The sequence below is a fragment of the Andrena cerasifolii genome, chromosome 13 (assembly GCF_050908995.1).
Source record: "Andrena cerasifolii isolate SP2316 chromosome 13, iyAndCera1_principal, whole genome shotgun sequence".
NCBI lineage: Eukaryota > Metazoa > Arthropoda > Insecta > Hymenoptera > Andrenidae > Andrena > Andrena cerasifolii.
Window position 1 is genome coordinate 5,092,804 of NC_135130.1, and position 21,642 is coordinate 5,114,445.

General features: G+C 44.5%; 3 protein-coding genes across 10 annotated transcripts; 1 reads left to right on the plus strand and 2 right to left on the minus strand.

Annotated features, from left to right (window-relative positions):
• On the minus strand, positions 1 to 5,989 carry LOC143375861 (uncharacterized). Of its 5 annotated transcripts, none has more exons than XM_076825424.1 (6): positions 5,788 to 5,989; positions 5,545 to 5,676; positions 5,316 to 5,390; positions 3,176 to 3,409; positions 1,524 to 1,667; positions 1 to 839 (listed from the first exon to the last, which is right to left on the minus strand). In XM_076825424.1, exons 2-6 carry the CDS (start codon positions 5,665 to 5,667, stop codon positions 672 to 674), a joined length of 744 nt encoding a protein of 247 aa, XP_076681539.1. In that variant the 5' UTR covers positions 5,668 to 5,676; positions 5,788 to 5,989; the 3' UTR covers positions 1 to 671. The 5 variants fall into 5 exon arrangements, with proteins under 5 accessions (XP_076681539.1, XP_076681538.1, XP_076681535.1 ...); XM_076825423.1 differs by having other exon boundaries at positions 5,545 to 5,706; XM_076825420.1 differs by having other exon boundaries at positions 5,308 to 5,390; positions 5,545 to 5,706.
• Positions 5,990 to 9,662: 3,673 nt separating this feature from the next.
• On the plus strand, positions 9,663 to 17,545 carry Trpl (transient receptor potential-like). 2 transcript variants are annotated; one of them, XM_076825402.1, is made up of 18 exons: positions 9,663 to 9,796; positions 10,140 to 10,336; positions 10,397 to 10,619; positions 10,834 to 11,031; positions 11,467 to 11,656; positions 12,210 to 12,395; positions 13,046 to 13,236; positions 13,324 to 13,502; positions 13,865 to 14,149; positions 14,232 to 14,422; positions 14,482 to 14,564; positions 14,684 to 14,805; positions 14,879 to 15,066; positions 15,204 to 15,394; positions 15,481 to 15,665; positions 15,762 to 16,034; positions 16,206 to 16,344; positions 17,059 to 17,545. In XM_076825402.1, the coding sequence occupies exons 2-18, from the start codon at positions 10,157 to 10,159 to the stop codon at positions 17,319 to 17,321; spliced, it is 3,267 nt and encodes a 1,088-aa protein (XP_076681517.1). In that variant the 5' UTR covers positions 9,663 to 9,796; positions 10,140 to 10,156; the 3' UTR covers positions 17,322 to 17,545. The 2 variants fall into 2 exon arrangements, with proteins under 2 accessions (XP_076681517.1, XP_076681518.1); XM_076825403.1 differs by lacking the exons at positions 16,206 to 16,344; positions 17,059 to 17,545 and having other exon boundaries at positions 15,736 to 15,855.
• On the minus strand, positions 17,535 to 21,642 carry Betacop (coatomer subunit beta). Of its 3 annotated transcripts, none has more exons than XM_076825405.1 (10): positions 21,583 to 21,642; positions 20,925 to 21,343; positions 20,516 to 20,849; positions 20,158 to 20,446; positions 19,738 to 20,078; positions 19,400 to 19,664; positions 18,958 to 19,325; positions 18,454 to 18,898; positions 18,141 to 18,376; positions 17,535 to 18,070 (listed from the first exon to the last, which is right to left on the minus strand). In XM_076825405.1, the coding sequence occupies exons 2-10, from the start codon at positions 21,290 to 21,292 to the stop codon at positions 17,837 to 17,839; spliced, it is 2,880 nt and encodes a 959-aa protein (XP_076681520.1). In that variant the 5' UTR covers positions 21,293 to 21,343; positions 21,583 to 21,642; the 3' UTR covers positions 17,535 to 17,836. The 3 variants fall into 3 exon arrangements, with proteins under 3 accessions (XP_076681520.1, XP_076681519.1, XP_076681521.1); XM_076825404.1 differs by having other exon boundaries at positions 21,547 to 21,642; XM_076825406.1 differs by having other exon boundaries at positions 21,553 to 21,613.

The following is a 21,642-nucleotide window of genomic DNA, read 5'->3' on the forward strand; positions in this document are numbered from 1 at the left end:
TCCGAGGGATATTAACAACCAGAAATTTAAGAAAACAGAAGAAGGAGATGAACATTAAGAAGAGAGGAGCCCCTGGACCTTATTGGCGCCATGATAATTTAATATTAGAATATAACTTCATAAAAGCGTATAAAACAAATCTTTATTCCACGCGACACGTATCACATTCCATCGTGCAAAACGCCCGACAAAGTGTCACTGCCCGCCCTGTGAAATTCCATAGATGAAAAGGCAGTCTTTCCATTATCATTCAAAATCGCCACGTCGAACGTTACAGCTGTGTAATTAGAACGCGCGGAATGCTGAAAGGAGTCCGGTTACAAAGCTCGAAAGTATCGTTTGAATAACGAGCACGTAGACGATTTTTCCAGACGGTAACGTCCGGGGCAGGGAACGTGGACGCCGTTCTTTTTTCCACGCGCGTGATGAAAATTCGCACCTGTCGATACGCCATTTCCACCGGCTATCAGCGAGCCAACACTGTAGATAATAATTATCACTGTATCGGCTGGTGAAGAATATTGCTTTCAACAATATCACGCTTCGGAGCGATGCTAGTAAGCCTATCTGGAAATGTCGTGCGAACGTTCCATGTGAAATTCCAACGGTGTAATATCCTGATCGCCGAGTTCAAACTAAGCTCCCGCGGGGATTAATCAGCGGCTGGGGAATTAGTGACCATTGCTGGCAAACCATTTCTTCCCGGAGTCGCGTCCCACTTTGTTGCCGTACTTCTTTTGGAAACGATGATGGCTGTCATGACCTTCGTCATGCTTGCGGCCCTTCTGGGTTCGATGATGCTGGCCCTCCTCGTGATTCTTCTTCTTGCCGTGATGGTGCTGCAACATCCCAAGCATCGAGTCAAACACCACGAACCCAGCACACGGTTCATCGAAGTTGGGAGTCTTAAAATTCGGGGTGTTTGGTGCCCAGATAGTAGACTGGAGTTGGGTTACCAGACCCAAAAATGAAATTGGAATTTCGACCGTAAAATTTTTTTCAAAAATTAAAACATGATTTCGGCGCACAGTTTCGGTGAATTAAAAATTTTTGACCGAAACTGTGCGCCGAAATCTTGTTTTAATTTTTTTTTTCCATAAATGAAAGATGAGGACAATCTAGTCTGAAATCGTTTGAGAAGGAGGACGAGCCTGAACCTGGTAAATAGTGCTGGAATTTTGCCGGGTGAAGCCGAGGGGGGTGGATCGTTTGAGTTGTGGATGAAACAAAAACGGATCGCCTAACCCAGACATTTTTAGACAATAGGACGACACTGAATTTCTGTCAAAAAAAGGAGGACGTGTCCTCTAGTCGCTAATCTTTATCCAAATATCAAGATTGGAGTGACGAATTTAGTCACTTGTAATAATAACTTTGTGACCAAAATTAGGAGTTTGGGAAGTTTCTTTGTTGCATGAAATCTTTCCCTGTAAAACTGGGAGGATGATGGCAAATCTATTCTCTAAACTAAAAACAGCAATTCGACGAATGTAGGGGAACAAATTTTCGTTTCCATGGCTGACCTCGCGACGAGCAGAGTCCAGGTGCCCTATCCTCTCGTGGCCGCCCTTTTTGCCCTCGTGTTCGTGGTGGTAGCCTCCGTGCTTCTCGTGTTCGCCGTCTTCGTGGTGCTCGTCGTAAAAGTCGTGCTTCTTCTCGTACTCGTCCTGCAACACGGAGCTTCAGCGAAATGCAACAACATCCCCCTAACAATGATCGAGTTCGTCATCAATTTACTAAGCAGTTTTTAATTAATATGCAGAAGGGATCTGCGCTTGAAGCTAAGTAAATTCAATTTTCAACTTCTTACAAGTTTACCGGTACCGCAAAGACTGTTATCTCGCGGACAGGTTCGATAAAGTTATAGATATATCGAAGCGTGCCAACGATAAACGAACTCGGCTAATTGATTTAATCGATTAAGGGGTCATGCTGGCAGGCGAAAAAGATCGTGATTTTCTGGAATTTTTTGTGGGAAATCTAATGTATATTTTTTTGCAACTATTTGCTTCTTTTAAAGGTACATATATTCAGCAAATCTCGGTGATTTTGTTATAGAAAAATATTAAAATATGAACGAATTGCAGCCAATCTTCCGGAAGCTAATTTTTTAGCGGTGAGATTTTTGTTTTTGATGAAAACTCTATTTTTAATTCACGAAAAACGAATAATTCAGACATCGAAAAATCACGATTTTGCGTTAAGAGGCCGGCATTTTGTCTGAAATCATTTTTTTTAAAAGTCCTTCGTTCACGCAACAGATACACTCATATATTAACAGAATCTTCTTCACTTTCTGATTTTAGATGATCCGGCTCGGAGAAATCCTGACTCTTATTCGTCCTACAATAAAATTACTGAGGGTTGCTGAATATTTGTACTTCTAAAATAAGGAAATAATTGTAAGAAACATACATCACATTTTGTAAAAAAAATTCCCGAAAATGACGATTTTTCGCCTGCCAACCAGGCATGACCCCTTAAGGGGTTGCTTCGGTCTACATCCCATAAAAATAGGTGATCTTTAAGAATTAATTAAAGAAAAAGTACTAAATATAATTTCATTGGACTTTTTGCATTGTATTAAGGATGTCTTAAACTATAGAAATATATTTTTTGTTTTATAATTAATCATTGTAGACGGCACTGGGGAGTCTTTAAAATCGAAGAGTTAAAAAAATCATTTCAACCGATGGAACCAGTAGCACCTAAACTACTGGTGTGAAATAAAAAACAATGCCAGATTATTTAAGGGGCATGAAACTCGCTCATGGACTGACCAGAAAAAAATACAAAAAATGAATACACTTGAAGTTTGAAATTACTTTTTCCCAATATTTTTCGTCCTTTAAACGCCTTTAAAAATCATAAATTTTCCATTTTTTTTTTAAATTTTACTGGTCTATCCAGGAGCCAGTAGTATATTCATCAAAATAAAAAAAGTTTCAGTCGAATCGGATAATAAGTTTTGGAGATACATGTCCCACCAATTTTGAGAACACTGTTTCGAGCAAAGCGCGTTTAAAGTTTCAGAATTTCAAAAAATCCTTCTAAACACGTATTCCTAAAAGATCGAACATTCGAAAAATCAAATAAAACAAAGTCAATTTCAGACCGGAACCTCCCCTTAAGGGTCGATCCCAGTCATTCGGTGAATTGCACTGTCGAAGCGGACCTTCTTGAAGACACTGTGCTCCCCCTTGGTGCTGTACCCCTTCTGGTGTTTCCCCTCCTCGTCGAATTTCGCAGCTTTCTCTGCCTCCTCGCCACGATGACTCTCGTCGTAATGATCTGCCTGCTCGTGCTTCTTCTCCTCCTCCCCTTTCTTCTCGTCGTACTTCCGTTTATGGTCCTCCTTGTCGCGATGGCCCTTCTCGCCCTTGTCGAACTCGTGGAACACTTTGTACCCCTATTTCCAGCGGAACGCCATTAACCAAATGAAAGATTATCAACGAGCTAACGTCTATAGGCACTCGAAATTGCCAATTGCGCAGATAAAACTTTATCAACTCTTCTTGAAAACCGCCTAGAAATCGGTGCTCGAATTGCCCCTCGTCCGGATCACCGCGCGGACGACGTTGAAAATCTCGCAAAGAAGATTTATGTGAAAATGTCGCGTCCCCGCAATATTTGCAATTTCAAGGCACATTGCACTGGGTCGTCCGGCGGGTAACGGGTTCGCGGGCGAATTAATTGCCCCGGGGCCAGTCTTCCCTCGGAATAAAAGTGAAAAGCAATATCAGAAGCGTCCAGCGTAGCACAAAAGGGGCGGGCAGGGGGGAGGAGGCGAGGGCGGAGGGTGGCGAAACACCGTATCGTTACAAAGAATATTTTCCCGGTGAAGAAAGAAGCGTCGTTCAGCGCTGCAAGGATGTCGTTGGCGCAAAAACGACCGTATAATAAATAATCCCCGGGAGCCGTGGACACTAATATTACGGGCGATAAAAAAAGGGGAGAGTGGACGCGGACAATGACGAGCACCGGGAACGTCGATGGGATCGTGGAATGAGAGAAAGAATTCTATATGCTCGGGCAAACGAAATTCTGTAACAATCGCTGGTGAGACCGATAATTCGGTATTGAATCGCGAACCTCGCCAAATTTCACCGTTGCGCCTCAAGTGTCGCGAGTTACCCTTAAAACTACTGGAACATACAGGAACATGGGGGCATAATTCACCGCGAAGACGTGGTGCAGATGATTCTGCGTTGCAAAATGCATCGAAAACGTGCAATGAAGTTTTTTCGCACGACGCTTCGTTCCCGAGAAAATAGGGTATGAAAAATGCGCGCAGGCTGTTGGTTATCAGCCGCATATGCTACCTACATCTTGGAGCTCGTTTTTCTCGTAAACGAAGCGTCGCGAGAAAAAAACTTGTGCCACGCTTTCGATCTGTTTTTTTTTTTTTTTTTGAGGACAATCGTTTCCTATTTGGTCGCGTCACAAATTAACCGCTTAAATTAACACTTAAAAAATGCAGCTATCAATAAATGTTTTATTCCATTGATACACTTATTCCCTGTATGCAATTTTTATAGAATTCCCATACGCTTTTCAAGCAGATTAGTTATTTAACCTTTCGTTACACGCGATAGTCGTATTCTTAACTTAATTAAAAAATATTAAAAAAGAATTAAACCCGATCGCAAAAAATGCACTTAAAATTAAAAAATGAGTTCAATAATAAAGTCATATAATCAAATAAAATCATTTGCACTGTGTAAATCTGGCGCCGACTTGAAGAAATTGAGAGTCATAGATTGGATAGGGAGGGAATTTATTTTTTACTTTTCAGTGCATTTTTGTTCTTATGAGGTGGTTTTAATTTTTACTTTTTAGTTATTTAAGTTGTACTACGTTTATTTAAAACGAATATGGATATGCCTGTAAAAGAAGCCGTTTGCTGGAGACGGAAGAATCCTTAAATAAGTGACTTGATAATAATATATTGAAGCAGATTTTATTTTTGGTGTAACTTCAAATCTACTGAACCGATTTTGATAATTCTTTCTCCATGACCTAAGTCGATTGACGCTAAACTAAATGCAACAAGTTTCACGAAAATCGGTCCAGTAGTTGCGGAGAAACTCGCGGGCAAACATAATACATACATACACATCGAACGTAGAACCTCTTTCTTTTTGAAGTCAGTTAAAAAAATTAGAACAAAGTACAGAAAAAAATTTTTAAAAAAAACAAGATGGAATCGTGATGTAAAAGGTAGAACGCGCGGGTAACCATGCCACAAAAGAGGACGCGGGTCGCGAAAGGTTAAAGGTGGTCGTCATAATGATACTAATATTATACCTTTTCACCTTTCTCTTCATCCTCAGCGCGATGGTCCTCCTCATACTCCGTGCCGCCACCTTTTTCCTCGCGCTTGCCTCCACCTATTTAATTCATGTCCGTGTATAGTAGGTATTCAAGTTCCCGTTGCCAATTCTTAAACAGATTCTGAAATATAAATGGTCCCTATTTCCACCCAGCAGAGACCAACCGCCTGAACCCTGTTTTCCGAATCATCTTGTATACACAAATACGTGCCTCCGTGTTCGCTGGCGGCCGCCTCGACGTCCTCCGTGTACCTGAAGCCAACAGGGACCCTTCTAATCTTCTTACTGGCGAGTGAACCGCCGAGAAGATTCGTCCAGGTAACGAACACCCCATAGAGAATCACTGTGTGGCCAAACGACACCATCCTGACGCCTTGAAAATCCGCGAATAGTGCGTAGAGACTCGTGACGCGCGGCGGGAGGATCGTTGGTACGCAGGAGGATCGGAACTAACCACTGAAGATCGCGTGGGACCGTTGCAGAGATTTATTGGCATCGAGATGCCCCGTGCCAGTCCTTTTCCTTCACGCTCTGGGTCCGATCGTTCCGTTTTCCCTCCGCCCGCCCGGCAGAAGAAAGCTTCCGCTTCCGACTTATCAAAGGTGGTAGCGGAAAAAGACGCCACTTTGCGGTGCGGCTGCCCACTACACGTCCGCTTTCACTCGATCCGCTTCGAGATAGGTAGAGTCTTACATTAACGTTTGATCGCCAGCACGTGACTTTTGCCGCTGACTAATGTATTTGCCGGTGTCTGGGTCACTTTATACCCAGGCGCAACGACGGACGCTAGGACGAATCGTAAATAGTAATGGGAACAGTTTCAGAAATTGAAGAAATTAATTAAAGGGGCTACTTTATCTTTCTGTTGTCTTAAATCATGCAATCATAATATTGGAAATAGGAACGTAATATTTTATAGTTTTAGATAAAACATTTTATTGAGAATTAGAAGTTTTATCATTTATTCATATAATTATCTGGATTATTTGCAATGAAATTGTTAACAATAATTTACCTCTATTTTATATATATATATAAAGTAATTATTATTATATATAAAGTAATTATTTAAGTCGAAATTTTGGTTTGGGTTTATATATATATATATGTATAGTATATATAATGTATAAGATATAATTTTTACAATTAATTATTAAATGCAATTTCATTGTTATTTAATATGTTCGTGTTTTTAAACGTGCTTCAATAAGATTTCATGGGTGAAGGTATTCAAAGCTTAAAAATTCAATGTATAAAAGGAAATTTTTAAACAATTTGTGCACATATCGAAACGTCTTATCTCCCTAAATAATTTTCATTCGAAACGATTTTTAAAATAATGCACCTTTGAAGAGTTTCAGTGAGAAATACACTTTTAGCATGTCTGACTACAAACGATCCCTCTTCACTTGATCCAAGCGTAAGGGCCAGTCGTTCCGTTGTGTACTTTCCTACGCGTATTTTTTAATACCCACATCATTTTGATAATAATTTCCAGCAGAAATCGCTTCGAATAGAATATGTTTCGTAAGGATGCACAAATTCATCGACGTGTCCATTTAAGATTCTATTATTTCATCGTGTATTCTGAATGTTTTTTTACTCATTAAACGAAAGAGCTTTATAAAATGAAGTTTCTACAAGGACAGTTGAACGTGTTTAATGCATTCGTGAGAATGCAATGCAATTAACGAGACACCCTGTACAGTCTCTTTCCTCGCGAGGCAAGTTTCACGAGGCGGACGGAAAAGAGTGTTTTCATTATTAATACGGTGTTACGTGGTTATAATGCAACAGTTTTATCCCACCCCGTACGGTCACGCGAGTTTCCTTTATCTTTGCCGCAGTTCGAGAACGAACCTGTTATTCTTGCGACGGCGAGTCGAGTTCGCGTGCTGTTGACATTCTGCAGTTTCCTTGAGTCAGCATCAGCTCCTCCATTTATTTTTCTTGCGTCTATCGTTCCCCAAGTAACTTCAAAACTTCCGTACGACGCGCGTGAATAAGTCGAAAACTGTTAACAGGATTCTTCGCTCGGGTGTATGAGTTTTCTGCTTGTCCCCTATATTAAAAAATTCTTCAAGAAGAATAATTATTATGGCTTTATTCACATTTTTTCGCTGTATAAGTGGAATTTATTTACGTCAATAAACTATTATTATTATAATCGCAAAGTAATTATTTGACTTGAAAGATCGTTATCCTCGGCCACAGCGTTTCCACGATAAAGAAGCGAAAAAATCAACACCAAAATTTAACGCGGAATGTTCGGCAATCCTCAAATTCCAAAAAAATCCCCACCACCCTTCTTTAAAAAATTCTTTATCACCATATTGTAGGATATCAAGAACTATAAAACTTCGAATTGAATTTTTTTTCACGATACATAATACGTAAATTAACAAATTCTTTTAGAGGGTGTTTTCACCCTTACGACCGTTTAATTCCCGAAACAAAATGCTTACATTACTGTCATCACTTGAGCTACATTCCCGCAAAGTTTGAAATTCTTTTGAATTTCTTGTTGCAAAAGAGAAACAGCTCGAGGACCTCCAACAACCAATGTAATAGCGCGAAGCGGAGCCGGGGCATAATTCAACGATGGGCGAAATGTCGCTGGAGCAAAATAGTGGAAGAATTTCCGAATAAAATGGCAGCAACTTTCAAATAAGGGACAGTAGGTGGTCGCTTGCAGCCACTGTTCAAACACCGTACGAAACGACGACAGAGCGGATAAAGCCGCAGTGCAAACAGCTAGCTTTTTCCTCCTTGCTCGCCAGTGAGCCAAGCCGTCCTCCCCGTGCACACCCCCCTGTCCGCGTCTCGCGCTTCAGGGAAGCCGTAAGCCGAAGAACATTTTAATACGGGGCCAGTTTAATGAATTCCGCGGTTGCGGCTGCGTGAGCTGCGCTTTTAATCGCCCTTAGCAGCGGTTGATCGCTTGGAGATCTCCACGTGGAGACGCGCATCTTATCAGGACATCATTAGGGGGATTAGTGCTTCTCTCGGCGGCCACTTTAGTATAATACGAGAGATTGCAGCTCGTTCATTAATTCTCGCCCACCTTAACTTATTTTTAGTACAATAAGGATTTTAAATTACAGTAACGTCGATATTTAATATGGGAGATCATTCTGAGGCGTGTATTAATTGCGAACCTCTATCCGAAATGTAATCGAGCTTGGAACTTGGTTTCCTGATTCGAAGTTTCCTGGAATCTTCAGAAATTGATATAAGATATTGTATTTCTTCTGTGAAAAATTGAGAGGTGTCCTGTTTTTGTATTTTATGCACGAGAATTTTAAACACTTAAACTGTTGTGTGACTGAGGAGGGGGTCTCTAGTTTCGGTATAGGGAGGAACGTGTGTATCGCATTTTCGCACGTATTTCTCACAGTTTCCTGGATACTGGGACAGTTGGAGTCCCGAACAAACGGGCCACTGATCGGAAGCTGCACCGTGGACCGAATTAACAGTCAAATATTGATCCCCGGGCGCCGCAGCTTCCGCCGTTCGTTGCCTTCGATTCGCCACCGAAGAGGAGACCAAAGTTCGTGTCCCGGATCGACTCGCGCGACAGATCCTCCGGGAGGATCCTCGTAACTTTTAGGAGCTATCGGAGAAGACAATCCGCGTAAAAAGAGTGACATGAAAGGGCAAGCCAGACGATCGTGTTGCGAAGTTTTATCGTCGCCATACGATGGAACGGGTCTGAAGACCGTTCCCCGCTTCGACCGATAATTTAACGACGTTACGTCCAACGGTCAGCTTCTACGAGCCTCGAATAAGCTTAGAAAAACAGTACACGAATTTCTGAATAAAGCTGCGCGAGCCGTAACCAGTCCGGCTTTATCACTAACTCCCATTTCGCAGGATGATTCTCATCTATCAGCGACATATTAAAATCTGCGCCAGAGTTTCGCTGTTCTTATGGATTTCCAATACCCCAGGTTGCCACCGTAAAGCTGTCAGATCGCCACTCGAGATGGGATCACGACTTTGCATGGCTAAAAGCATAGACCGCACGGTCCGCGAACGAAATGGCATCAAGCACTCGGTGTGCTCGCATTAGGAGACGCGTTGGCCTCCCCCTGTCGAGTACCTGCCAGCGAACCCACGCGCGGCTAACGAGATATCGGTAAGCAAATTAGCCCGCGTGCATGGCGCCTTAAACGACCCGGAAAATAAACAGGGTCTCGGTTAATGCTCGTAATTCGATTTCCATGATCCGCTATACACAATAAGAGGAGTCGGTGGCCTGGCGTCGTTTACGCCCGAGCATTCCTCCGTTTCAGCTCCTACGGAGCCGATGGCTGCTCGCTCTATGCCACCGACTCGGTTCCACGCTGTTTCCCCTTCGCATGACCGATTCTGAGCGCCCCGTCGCTGAGTGGACCTAGCTAGCCTCGCTGCTGAACCGTGATCCTCGTGCTGGGTTGCGGGGTTTGGAGAAAAGGACTGAGGTTCGTGGGTTCAACACGTGTGATATCGTTGGATCTTGGTGTCTTAGTGACTGCTAGTAGTTTAGGACAGTGTAGTCGAGTAAATCGATAGCTGAGATCAACCGTCAGCTGATTGACTAGACAGCGCATGAGGAGGGATTGGGGTGTCAGTGGGGTTCAATTTATTTAAATTTGCTGGGCATAGTTTATATTTTTAATCCTCTTTCTTCCACCTACGCGTTTCACAAATGCAGGTCTCAGAAACGGTTGAATCCACGCATCTGCTGATTCTCTGCAAGGCGATAAAGAGAGTTGAGAATCCAATAGTGTAGTTATGGTATTCCCTCGTCTTTGTCTCCAACAGAGGCTGTCAACTGCAGAATGTGCTGCCAAAAGTCCGAGGAGGAGCTGAAGGCACCGCATAACGACGCGGATACCTGCGTCATCCGTCTTCCGAGGCCTCTGAACATCGAGGAGAAGAAGTATCTGCTGGCGGTAGAAAGAGGCGACCTGGCTAACGTGAAGAGGTTCATTCAATCGGCTCGCAAAGATGGTGTCAACGTGAGTAACATCATTTCTACAGCTTGCTATTCCAGTTCCTCTTACTGATCCGACTTGCAGGGCAAGCCAGTGGACATAAACTGCGTGGACAGTCTGGGTCGAGGTGCTTTGTCCTTGGCGATCGAGGCTGAGAATCTGCAGATGGCGGAGCTTTTGGTGGTGATGGGCGTCGAGACCAAGGACGCCCTTCTCCTTGCCATCGACCAGGAATTCGTGGAAGCCGTTGAGCTGCTGCTGGAGCACGAGGAACTTCTCACTGCTGATGCAGTTAGCGAGGAGGAACGTGAGTGACGAATCTTCCGAAGCCAGACTAAATTAAGACTCCTACGGGTGTGGTAGCCCTTAGAATCCTCACATCTCGAGCATGATCCTGCTCTTAATCCTGCCCTCTGTTGCTTAATTGTTGCACACGTTTTAGCGTAATAGTAGGTGCAGTTAACCACTCACTTTAAAAGTCCATCGTTCTACAACTACACTTTGTTTTGACCTTTTTATAGCCGCCAAGGAGATCACTCACAGCTGGCAGAAGATCGACCCAGCGTCCGCGAGGTATCCACCGGAAATAACGCCACTGATCCTGGCCGCCCAGCGAAATAACTACGAGATCTTGAAGTTGCTATTGGACCGCGGTGCATCTTTGCCGATGCCACACGATATCAGATGCGGATGCGATGATTGTCTTCGCTCTACCACGGGTAAAGTGCCCATCAAACGTCCGATGCAAATTTTAAAATGCAACCTTCGCTTCCACGTAAAACTTCTCCTCTAAAGATCGAACGTTCACTCGTAAACGTTTTCTGCATACCAATATTGTCCCTTTAAGGGGAAAACGAGTCAGACGACCAACTGATTTCAAGTAGGTCCATAATTCCTTGTATACTAAATTAATTCGCCTTGTGCGAAGAAGAATTACTGTTCACTTGCTTATCACTTGCATCAAGATCTGACGTGTTTATTGCAGAAGCCACCTGTCTTTTTTAGTTGAATTACGAGTTCAGGGCAGTGGTGAGTCTCTTTACAAGAAAGGTTTAGTTTAAGTTGTTATTAGTAAGGTTAGGTTTGACGAACCCTTTCCTCCTGGACTTTGAATGACTGATAGAGATCAATGCTTCCACTGATTCGATGTTCAGGAGATCCCCTGAGACTGTCGTCCACGAGAATCTCCGAGTACAAGGCTCTGGCGAGTTCTAGCCTGATAGCCCTAAGCTCGCCAGACCCTCTACTGACCGCCTTTCAGTTGAGCTGGGAGCTTCGCGATCTGGCGATCGCCGAACCAGAGAGCAGGGCGGAGTATTTGAAGCTTCGACGGCAAGTGGAGAGGTGTGTGACTCTGTTGAATATATCTTTAACCCTTTAACTCCCAGATATATTTAACTTTTCTTAGCAATCATCCGTAGTTTTGCCGATGGTAAAGTAGATTTCAATGTTTTCGGTTGAGAAAATCAAACATTCTTTTCAAAAATGTATTGTTGATTATTATTATTTTGTTCGATATTTTCTAGTTCAAAAGAACAAGATACAACATATATATCAGTCGCACAATTTTAAAATAACGGTTCAAAGGTGAGGGCGTTAAAGAGTTAACAGAACTGAGCCATCGCTACAAAATTGAAGCTATTTACAATTGGTTTGGGCAAGAAGCATAAAGATAGGATCAAGGTTACATATCTTTGAAAGCTTCCCTGACCCATCAGGCACTTGTTGCATCCCCCGATCAAGTTCCCTGCATCGTATAATCTCCTCGAGCTGTTTGCCCAGCGTCCCCTAGGGTTTCCTTCCCTTTTTCGGTTCCAATGGACCGCTTTCCATTGGAAGCAGCTTCTACTGAAAACTTCTTGGCTGGAATTCAGCGGTGCGCTTGAATTTCGATTAGATTCGCCGTGGACCTGTTGCAACAAGTGCGAACGACGGCCGAATTGCATACAATACTCAACTACGAGCCAATTGACGGGAGCAACTTGGCCACCAGGCAGCTGGCCAGATTGGAATTGGCCGTGCAATATAAACAGAAAACTTTCGTCGCCCATTCCCACGTGCAGCAGCTTCTGGCCGCGATCTGGTGAGTTCGTTAAGGAAGTTGCTTCAATTTTCCTTGAATCCACCCGGCGATGATTGCTCCCAGCGAAATGCTAAATCCACTTCCCTGTGCTATCTCCTCGGGACAACAAAAGGATAATCACGAACACTACGTTCATTATGCTGCTAATACCCAGATGTGATAGAAACACTTCAGACTTTTAATATGAACCAAAGACTCTTAAGATTTACTGAATATAAATTGCACTAACATATGTACGTAGCCCATATTTCAGGCCAGAGAGATCTTAACACGTCGACTTTGACTGAACGCAGAAGTGTAAATGACTGTTTTCCGCGTTGAAGATCAATAATAGTGAAATGAATTAGTTGACTCTATTGGAATAATAATAAGAATTATTCTGATTTCTAAATTCATCAATAGAACTACACCGGACAATAGCATATGAACCAAGGGACTTGGCAGAAACTCGTACTTGGTTCCTAAAACTTGGATCCTAAAGCTGAGAGTACCCAAATAATAATAATAATAATATAAATCAAGTTATATAACTGATAATTTTAGGTTGTAGGATAATTAAAGGGTTAATTTCTTTCTCGTACCGCATCTTCCTTCAAACTTGTACAGGGTACTGTACCTATGCAAATTACCGCCTTCGTTTGCAATGGAAGGTACGACGGGTGGCCTGGTTTCCGACGGATGTCCACGTGGCAGAGATGCGGCGTCCTCGCGAGAACCGCCATCATGTTCCCGTTTTACTGTACGATGTACTTCCTGGCACCAGACTCGAGGACCGGCCAACTGATGCGAAAGCCTTTCGTCAAGTTCCTCGTCCACGCCTCGTCCTACATGTTCTTCCTCCGTGAGTCTGACATTCGAGCTTTCCGCGTGAAGAAGAACGGGTGTGCGCTGAGCAATTTGGACTGAAAGGAATGGGAAATCGTTGCAGTGATCCTTATGCTGGTGTCGCAACGCGCCGAGGTGGAGCTGGTCAGGATATTTGGCGGCGAGGCGGCGAAAAGGAGCTTAGAAACTCAATTGGCTAGGCAAAGAGGCGCTCCCCCGTCGCTTTTAGAGGGTATCGTTGTCTTATACGTTCTTGGATTTATTTGGCAAGAGATGAGAGAGGTACTGGTGACGTCCAGAAGCTACAGTAATGGCTGAGAGCAGGTTCAAGACTTATACATGTCTTGACAAAGTAGCTTCAAAAGCTCCACTTTCTTCAATTATTATCGTTCAGCTTCTGAACCTTCTTTCCGCTATCGCTGCACGATTTCAGTAGTGTAGTTTAGAATACCTAGCTAAGACTTCTACAAGTCCTACGAACTACAAACTCTGGGATACTAAGAACATTGAAGCACATAGAATTCACTTTTACTGCATACCGGAATGTTTAGAATTCGTAGAGTTTGCGTCAGAGTTGGGACACAGTGACGAAATAAAAGCTTAATACTCATCCGACGATAAGAAGCACTCGTTCGAATTTCAAGGCCTACGTGGACGGTCTGAGCGCATACCTGCGCGACATGTGGAACTTCATCGATTTCACCAGAAACTTTCTCTACGTCGCAACCCTCGTGCTCAGAACTGCCGCGTATCTTCAACAAAGGGCTGAGATAAGGGAGGATCCCATGGCAGCTCTGATACCAAGGGAGACCTGGAGCGACTTCGATCCTCAGCTGATAGCAGAGGGCTTGTTCGCAGCAGCCAATGTCTTCAGCGCGCTGAAATTGATCCACCTGTTCAGCATCAATCCCCATCTTGGTCCTCTTCAGGTAGCTCAAAAAACGACGATCCATCTTCCATATCCTGAATGGAAGCTTGATCCGCATTACAGAAAAGAGCCAAATCTTTCAGATATCGCTTGGGAGGATGGTGATAGACATCGTCAAGTTCTTCTTCATCTACACCCTGGTCCTCTTTGCCTTCGCCTGCGGCCTGAACCAGCTGCTCTGGTATTTCGCCGAATTGGAGAGGAGGAAGTGCTACAGCGGCTTTAGCGATCCCTCCTGGGATGCAACCAGCGAAGCCTGCCTCAGGTGGAGAAGGTAACGTGATCGAATCAACGACCATCTATCAAGAACTACACCGTCCATTCTCCGCTCAGGTTCAGCAACCTCTTCGAGTCCTGCCAGAGCCTCTTCTGGGCCAGTTTCGGTGGCATTGGCATCGAGAGCTTTGAACTCACCGGTATGCTGTCATTTCCCCAAAAAGAACATCATGGTTCCTGAAACTGCGTTGGCTACGTACTTACCAACGTTCAAAATGGAGGAGCCTCCTGAAGGTTTTCATCCCGCTTTGGTTTTTAGGGATCAAGTCTTACACCCGATTCTGGGGCCTGCTGATGTTCGGCTCTTACTCCGTGATCAACGTGATCGTCTTGCTGAACCTGCTCATCGCCATGATGAGCAACAGCTATGCTATGATAGAGGTAAAGACGTCACCAGGTCAAAGTACACGCGAATGCATCTTCATCACCACTTGAATTATACCTGATCTCGCAGGAACGCGCTGATACGGAGTGGAAGTTCGCCAGGACGAAGTTGTGGATGAGCTACTTCGAGGAGGGTGACACACTTCCACCTCCCTTCAACATCTTCCCGTCGCCGAAGCTGCTGCTCAGGTTGTGCGGCTTCCAGAAGAAGAAGGTGGCGAACAGGGAGGGCGATCGAAAACGGACCCGCGACTACATGTACGAAGCGAAGATCCTACTTAGGCGATTTGTTATGTCAAGGGGCGGAGGGAGAGTTTAACGGCGAATGGGGATCGATACGGCGGCATTAGCGATCTCGTGTTTTACGAGCGGGTTATTTGCCTCGTTTGTATCAGGTACGGGGCGGTGATGAGGGCCCTGGTATGGAGGTACGTCGTTAACGCGCATTCCGCGCGCGAAATGGATCCTGTTACCGAGGACGACGTTCACGAGCTGAAATCGGACTTGTCCTCCTGGCGGTGCGAGCTACTGGAGATTCTTAGGCGGAACGGCATGGACATCACTGGCGCCAACACCAAAGACAGAGGTAGATTAAGCTCCTTACATAAAGAACAGTAATACTGATGTATTATATCGAATAAATTCGGTGGTAATTGTTCAAATGGCGACCAGCTGTTCTAGGCAAGAAGATGAAGGTTTGGGAGAGGAGGCTGATGAAGGACTTCCACGTAGCTGCTTCTCCAGTCGACGAGCAGGAATCTCTTCAACCACCGCCTGCAGGCGAAGACAACGTTTCCAGGTGGAAGAGAGTCGCCAAATTGGCTGTACTGCGGTCTGCTAGTCACCGATGGAGCCAGGTATCACTTTTGGAGCAGAGGTTCAGCTCGTTCGTGGGATTGTTAGTAACTGACAACTAATATACTGCAGATCTTGCGTGAAGAATATCGTTTTAGGTAGTGGACAGTGCTGTGAGATCCTCGCAGATCGGCAAGAGCAACAGCAAGGAGTCCCAGCAGAGCCAACTGAACCTGAAGAAGGCCATGCAGGAAGCGCAGAGGCTGACCAGTAACAGCCCTCTGGCACCCGTCGACCTGCCTGAAAGCACAGCTTCCACGATCCTCCATGTTCTTCAAGATATCGTTGAAACAGACGGCAACAAGCAAAAGACGCCTGCTGATCCTCCCAAAATCACGGTGTCCCTGCACCCTGATGCATCTATCGTTAAGGTAAAGGTGCAGATGAAGGTAATAAATGATATCTTGGTTATACAAAGTCGTAAACTAGGTTATTTTAAAATTAATGTACTAGGTAAGGAGACCAGTTTGAAAATCTATGTTATTTGCTAAATAAACTAAATATTTGCAGAGTTTATGCGCGATTGTTTGCTTCTTTTAAAGCCGAAGCCCTTAACGTCGATGGACTACATCGACGAGAAACCTGTTAAACTTGTGCCGACAGTTCCGCTTCGCACATCGCCACGGATAGGCAAAAGGAAGACAGCTAACTCTGTAACAGCAGTTTATCAACAATCGACCGGTAAACCCTGTTTCTTTTCTGTTTAAAGAATCCCCTCGTCCAAGCTGTTCTTTAGCGATTTCATAAATAATTTCATCCTTCGTGATCTCCCTAGCTCGCGCGATACGCTGCCTGCAAGTTTAGCTAAGTTTAAAGCAGAAGATTATATAAAATATTTTAAAATTGCAGTTGATACTATTTGAGATTCCCAGGTGTGAATCCTAATGCACAAATAGACCAACTGAGGTCGCCAGTAGACAGCAGTGGTCACTAGATAAGTAGATCAGATAAATCACCACCATTAGTCACCAAACCTCTGATGAAGCTAACTGATCAATAGATAACTACTAAGGTCGTAACTTCAATACCCCAAACTTTTGGTAGAACTGGTTGATCAGTCACAGAGTTAGATACTAATCATAGTATATCTATGTATCCTTAGAACTCTAGTGCAAGTTAATTAACACACCCTGAGAACCCTGACAGAATTTTCATCTACATCAAATAAACTTTTATTGGAATTATAAAATTGTTAAAAGAAATAATTGCTTAGTAGGTAGACTCTTGTTTTCTCTTATGAGTGCCAAGGAAACATCCCGAGGAAGATACATGACAAAAGATTGTCCAGATTAATATACATGAATCATTCTCCAAAAAAAAGACTACTTCCCCGTTCATGAAATTGTGGAAAGAGGTAATTGGCTTTTCTTATTTCCAAATTCTTTTGACTTACAGAAGCATCATCAACGATTCGCGTCTACGACACCAGTGCCCTCAAAGTTACTTCTGGCTCCCCAAGATCTCCGAGGCAGCAGCATGCAGCATCAAACTCCAATTTATTTGTACCTGTTGATAGTAGAGTGAACAAATCGCGCGTAATGCCTGCATTAAGCCCCAAAAAGAATATCTTCGTGGAGGATAAAGAGAAACTTGTAAACATGCCGAAATCACCGCGATTCCCGAACAGTAGGTCGCCTCGAAGAGGGGGTTGGTTATGAAATTCTACTGCGAAGAAATCGTCCTCGTTGGGCCAAGATTAGTTCAAATAAGCAAGTAACAAACCGTGTTGCCTTTTTTTTATGATCGAACAGAAAATGAGTATGAATCTCGACAGACCACTGTACTGTGAAATATTTTTACGTCGTACGAAAGTCCATTGTCTTTAAAGGGATCGTAGTTTCGAGGTGGTTTGAGTAAATAGAAATACAGGGTTGTAGCTAAAGTATCGTGTGTGTATTTCTTTACTTATGGATACATATCATCATGCGACGCCACTGATGGTACAGAAAAACAATGACACATAAATGTGGCGCATAAATTAATTAGGGGCATATATTGTATAAAATATACTTCGATATCTAATAGAAAAAAGAAACTGGAATCGTGGAATTGGTAAGGACGACTGGCAAGTGCCATTTAACCCTGCGTTGATCAGATGAATCCGATTACTGGTATATTTCGAAACAACTTGAATACTGAGGATAGATAAAACTTATTTGCGAATTGGCATGCTTCAGGCAGCTTGCACGACTTTGCTTTGAGGGCCGCCCTTTTGCGTAGATGTAATTTTATCCCCCAACGACAGTGCCATTCCTTGGCTCTTCGCTCTGATACGGATATGGCCAACTACTGGTGCATCTGGTTTGTTCAGTGGTTTCTCGATAGACATATTCGCTAATGCATCCTCGCCAAATATCGATTTCGCGTACATATTTGCGGCCATGAATCCACATTGTCCGGAGAGAGCCTGAAATGATAATTGGGCAAAGTGACAGTTGTACTTTCACAGAAATGGTTGCACGTATCTAGCGAAATACCTTTTCTGGAGTAAGGCAACGCATATTCGTGGACCTCAATAAATGGGCAAGATACTCCCTCAAGTCTGCTAACGAGGTATTCACAGACACTTTGTTCTCCCACTCGAATTCCGCCCACATCTGTCGGAACTCAGCGTCGGTACACGTTGCTGGTACTATGTAATCCATGATATCTATGTGTATATCGTTCAAGACGACGACACTCCTGTCGGATCCAGCGCCAGACACGTCGTACACTGAAAACAACGTATAGGTAACGGAAATTCAAGGCACCTATATACAATTTTAACAAAGATAAAGTTCACAATCGTACCTATATTGCCGAATATAATGCCATTCTCCGTAGATGCTACTTTCACGTTCGCCTTGATGCTCGCGAAGTCCCTTGGAGCAAGCACAATAGGCTGTGGCCTCTCCACCAACTTCAAATCCCCCATAGTAGCCAGTTCTAGAGTACAATTTTGCAGGGTGTCCTCGGTTTGGTTAACGATCAGCACGTCAAGCACGATGTCGTACTGATTGACGTGGACCAGGGCTTCCGCGTAAACTGGGTCTGAGAAGCCAGTCAGTTGGGTAACCTTGCTCAGTGCACTCGGTGCTGGGACGTCTCCAGTAGCGCCAGGTCTTCCAGCAACAGCCGCACTTAAGCTTTGCTCGAAGACGTCACCAGCTCCGCCAGTTAGGTCTGATCCACGGCTCAGCTGTAGGAATTGTATCGCGTCGTCTACCTGGACGATGCTACCTGGTTTCTCCTTCGCCTGTTCGGACGGAAGACCGTGTTAACCTTTGTACACTTCAATTCGACTTCGAATACAACCTTCTGGTTCTGGGAGTCCTCCTCTGCCTTGGCTGTTAGCATCCTGCCAAGAGCATCGCGGCAACCCTCGGTGAACACCTTCTGAACGAGCGACGTTGGACAAGCCAGGGACCTCAGACACAGGGACAGTCGTTCAGCGTCATCGTGTGTCATTGCTTTCGTAGGAAGGCCCGAGCGGCCTAACTGCAACACGCTGGACATTATCAGCATCGCCTCAGCTTGCATGCGATTGCTTTTTTGAAGGTCGCTCTCAAGGCCTTTGTAGCGGAGCGCCAACTTGGCTAAGGTAGTGGCTAAGGATGCGCCGATGAAGAAGTCGCCATCCATCATGTACTGAACCAACGCTGGGCGTTTTTCTTCCTTCTTGCCTGCAGCAACGACGTAATCTTAAGTAGTAACCTGGCATAGCTACCACATAGAATGGACTAGCAACGATAATTACGGGCGGATGCTGCGCTGAATGCACTTTGAGTAGCATATGTTCCGTCGGACGTAACCAACTGTGCCGGGGCAGCTTGAGTGCCACCATCTTCCAGTGACTTCTCGCCCGCCTGACGTTTGTTCTCTGCTTCGAGCAATGGTAATTCTCCCAAGGCAGCTCGTACGCGGCCCATCACGGCCTCTATATCCTCCTTCGACGTTGCGTACTCGCCCAAGATCCACAGCGCCGCTCTGTGTACCTTCACGGACCTTATTTGTGGAAACACCTACACGCGAAAGAGACGGTTAAATTGAACTGTTAGCGTACGGAACTGGAAGTTACTTGCCATGGATATTTACTTCAAGAAGCTTTTCAACGATCAGCGGTCTGAGATTCTCGTACCGCTGAATCGCCTCGCGCACGAACACTAGGACATCGGTAGCTGCTGCTTCGTTGTTTTCCGACAGAAAATCGGTCAGCACGGGAATGACCGTGGCCGCAACGTCCGAGAACTTGATGGAACAGGCGTGCAACGTTCGCACAAGAAGCTGACGGTATCTGCCAGCATCTTCGTGCTCCCCACCGGCCGTTCTAAGTACTTCTTTCTTCAGAAGCTGGACCATTTCTTCGATCGTACGAGTGGTTACCAAGTCCATAGCCAGAGCTAGCGTTTTAGTCCTGACTTCTAATGCTGGAGAACCTGAAGTACGAGTGAAAGTGTTTTCAGAGATATTCTTATCGCTGTAACAGTGTTTCTTTGTCCGACCACTGGCATCTACCTAGAACTCTAAGGACATCCATTACTAGATCCTGGAGGACCCTTTCATAGGCGGGCATATCTTTCATCGCGATCAAACGATCCAACACAATTAGTTTCACGTTATTATCGCTCTCTTTGACGACCAGTTCGATGTAGCAAGAGGCTGCAGCTTTGATTGCAGTGGGAGCACTGGAAAGTGTGACCAGAGTGCCAGCCGCTTCGTAACGCACAGCGGCACTAGGTGAATTCAACAAACTGTAAATGCACCTGATGAAACGCGCCCTCTCTGATGGATTAGCAAGGCAAACCTGTGAACCCACACATCAGGTAGAGTCTAGGATCAATTAAGAAGAGGGGATTCTGCAAATTATATGCACCTTGTAAATTAATTCGACGATAACCAACTGCAGTATGTCACCGAAGCTTGGCACTTGGTCTAAGCAAGCAGCTAGATAAGCTAGCGCTCTGCTCTGGTCAGCATGCAGTAGCATCAGAAAGGCGTTTCTCCTGCAGGACATATCCTGCTCTCCCTCCAAGTACTTTGCTATTAATTCTGGAGCGTCTGGTATGAGAAACTCGAAGTTTCTGTAAATTGTAAAAATGGCCAGAACCGCGTTGCGCCTGACATACGAATGCCTGTGCTCCAGACAAGCAATTATTGCAGGCATCAGTGGCTCCAGAAGTTCTGGCTCCTTCAATTTGCATAGGAATCTGAAAAACAGAGGAACATTCTCACATTTATTCGACAATTTCTCAGCAAAAAGCATCCCTTCTTTCCATTAATACCTTAAAGTTGAGCCTCTGACGAACTCATTTGGATGCTGCAGGTCCTTTCTGTAAGCGTCGCACACTAGAATCATCTCCTGAAGCAGCTTGCCATCCGGAGAAGTTTTCGGTACAATTTCCCAGAATATCAGAAGGAGTTTCTTAATCGTGTGATCCTGCAGAGGCAGGACGAATCTGATGATAGTCATCAGAAGTCCCGGCAGGCGTTCCCCGCTCAGGATCGTGTGAATGGTTTTTTTGAGGGCCTCGATTTTCGTGTGAACATCGCCCTTCTCGAGGTCCTGCTTTAGTTGGAGCTCGTTCAGTGGCTCCGAGTCAGACGGAATGTTTATCAACGTGTAGCAAGGTTGCTCAACGACGGTGCTCATTTTTATTGCCGTTAGTGTTTACCCTCTGCCAAGAAAATCTCCTCTTAGGACCTGTAAGTTCAAATCGATTAGCGTGCAGTTGGTTAAAAAGTCTTGCTTAAAGAGTAATCGAGATGTGAGGTTATGTCGTCCTTAAATGTACGTTTCGTTAGTTACGTTTAAGATTGATGATTTCGTAAACGCGATCGCGTCAGATGCATCTGTTACAGAGAGGACCGCGTGAGAACGAAAGATCTTTCAAATGGTCAACTGACATTTACCAAAATCCGGAAGGAAGGGAAACAACATACGTGTCAAAGCCCTACATCAGGGGTGTACTGACGTAGAGCAGGTGGCGCTGCTGTCCACGC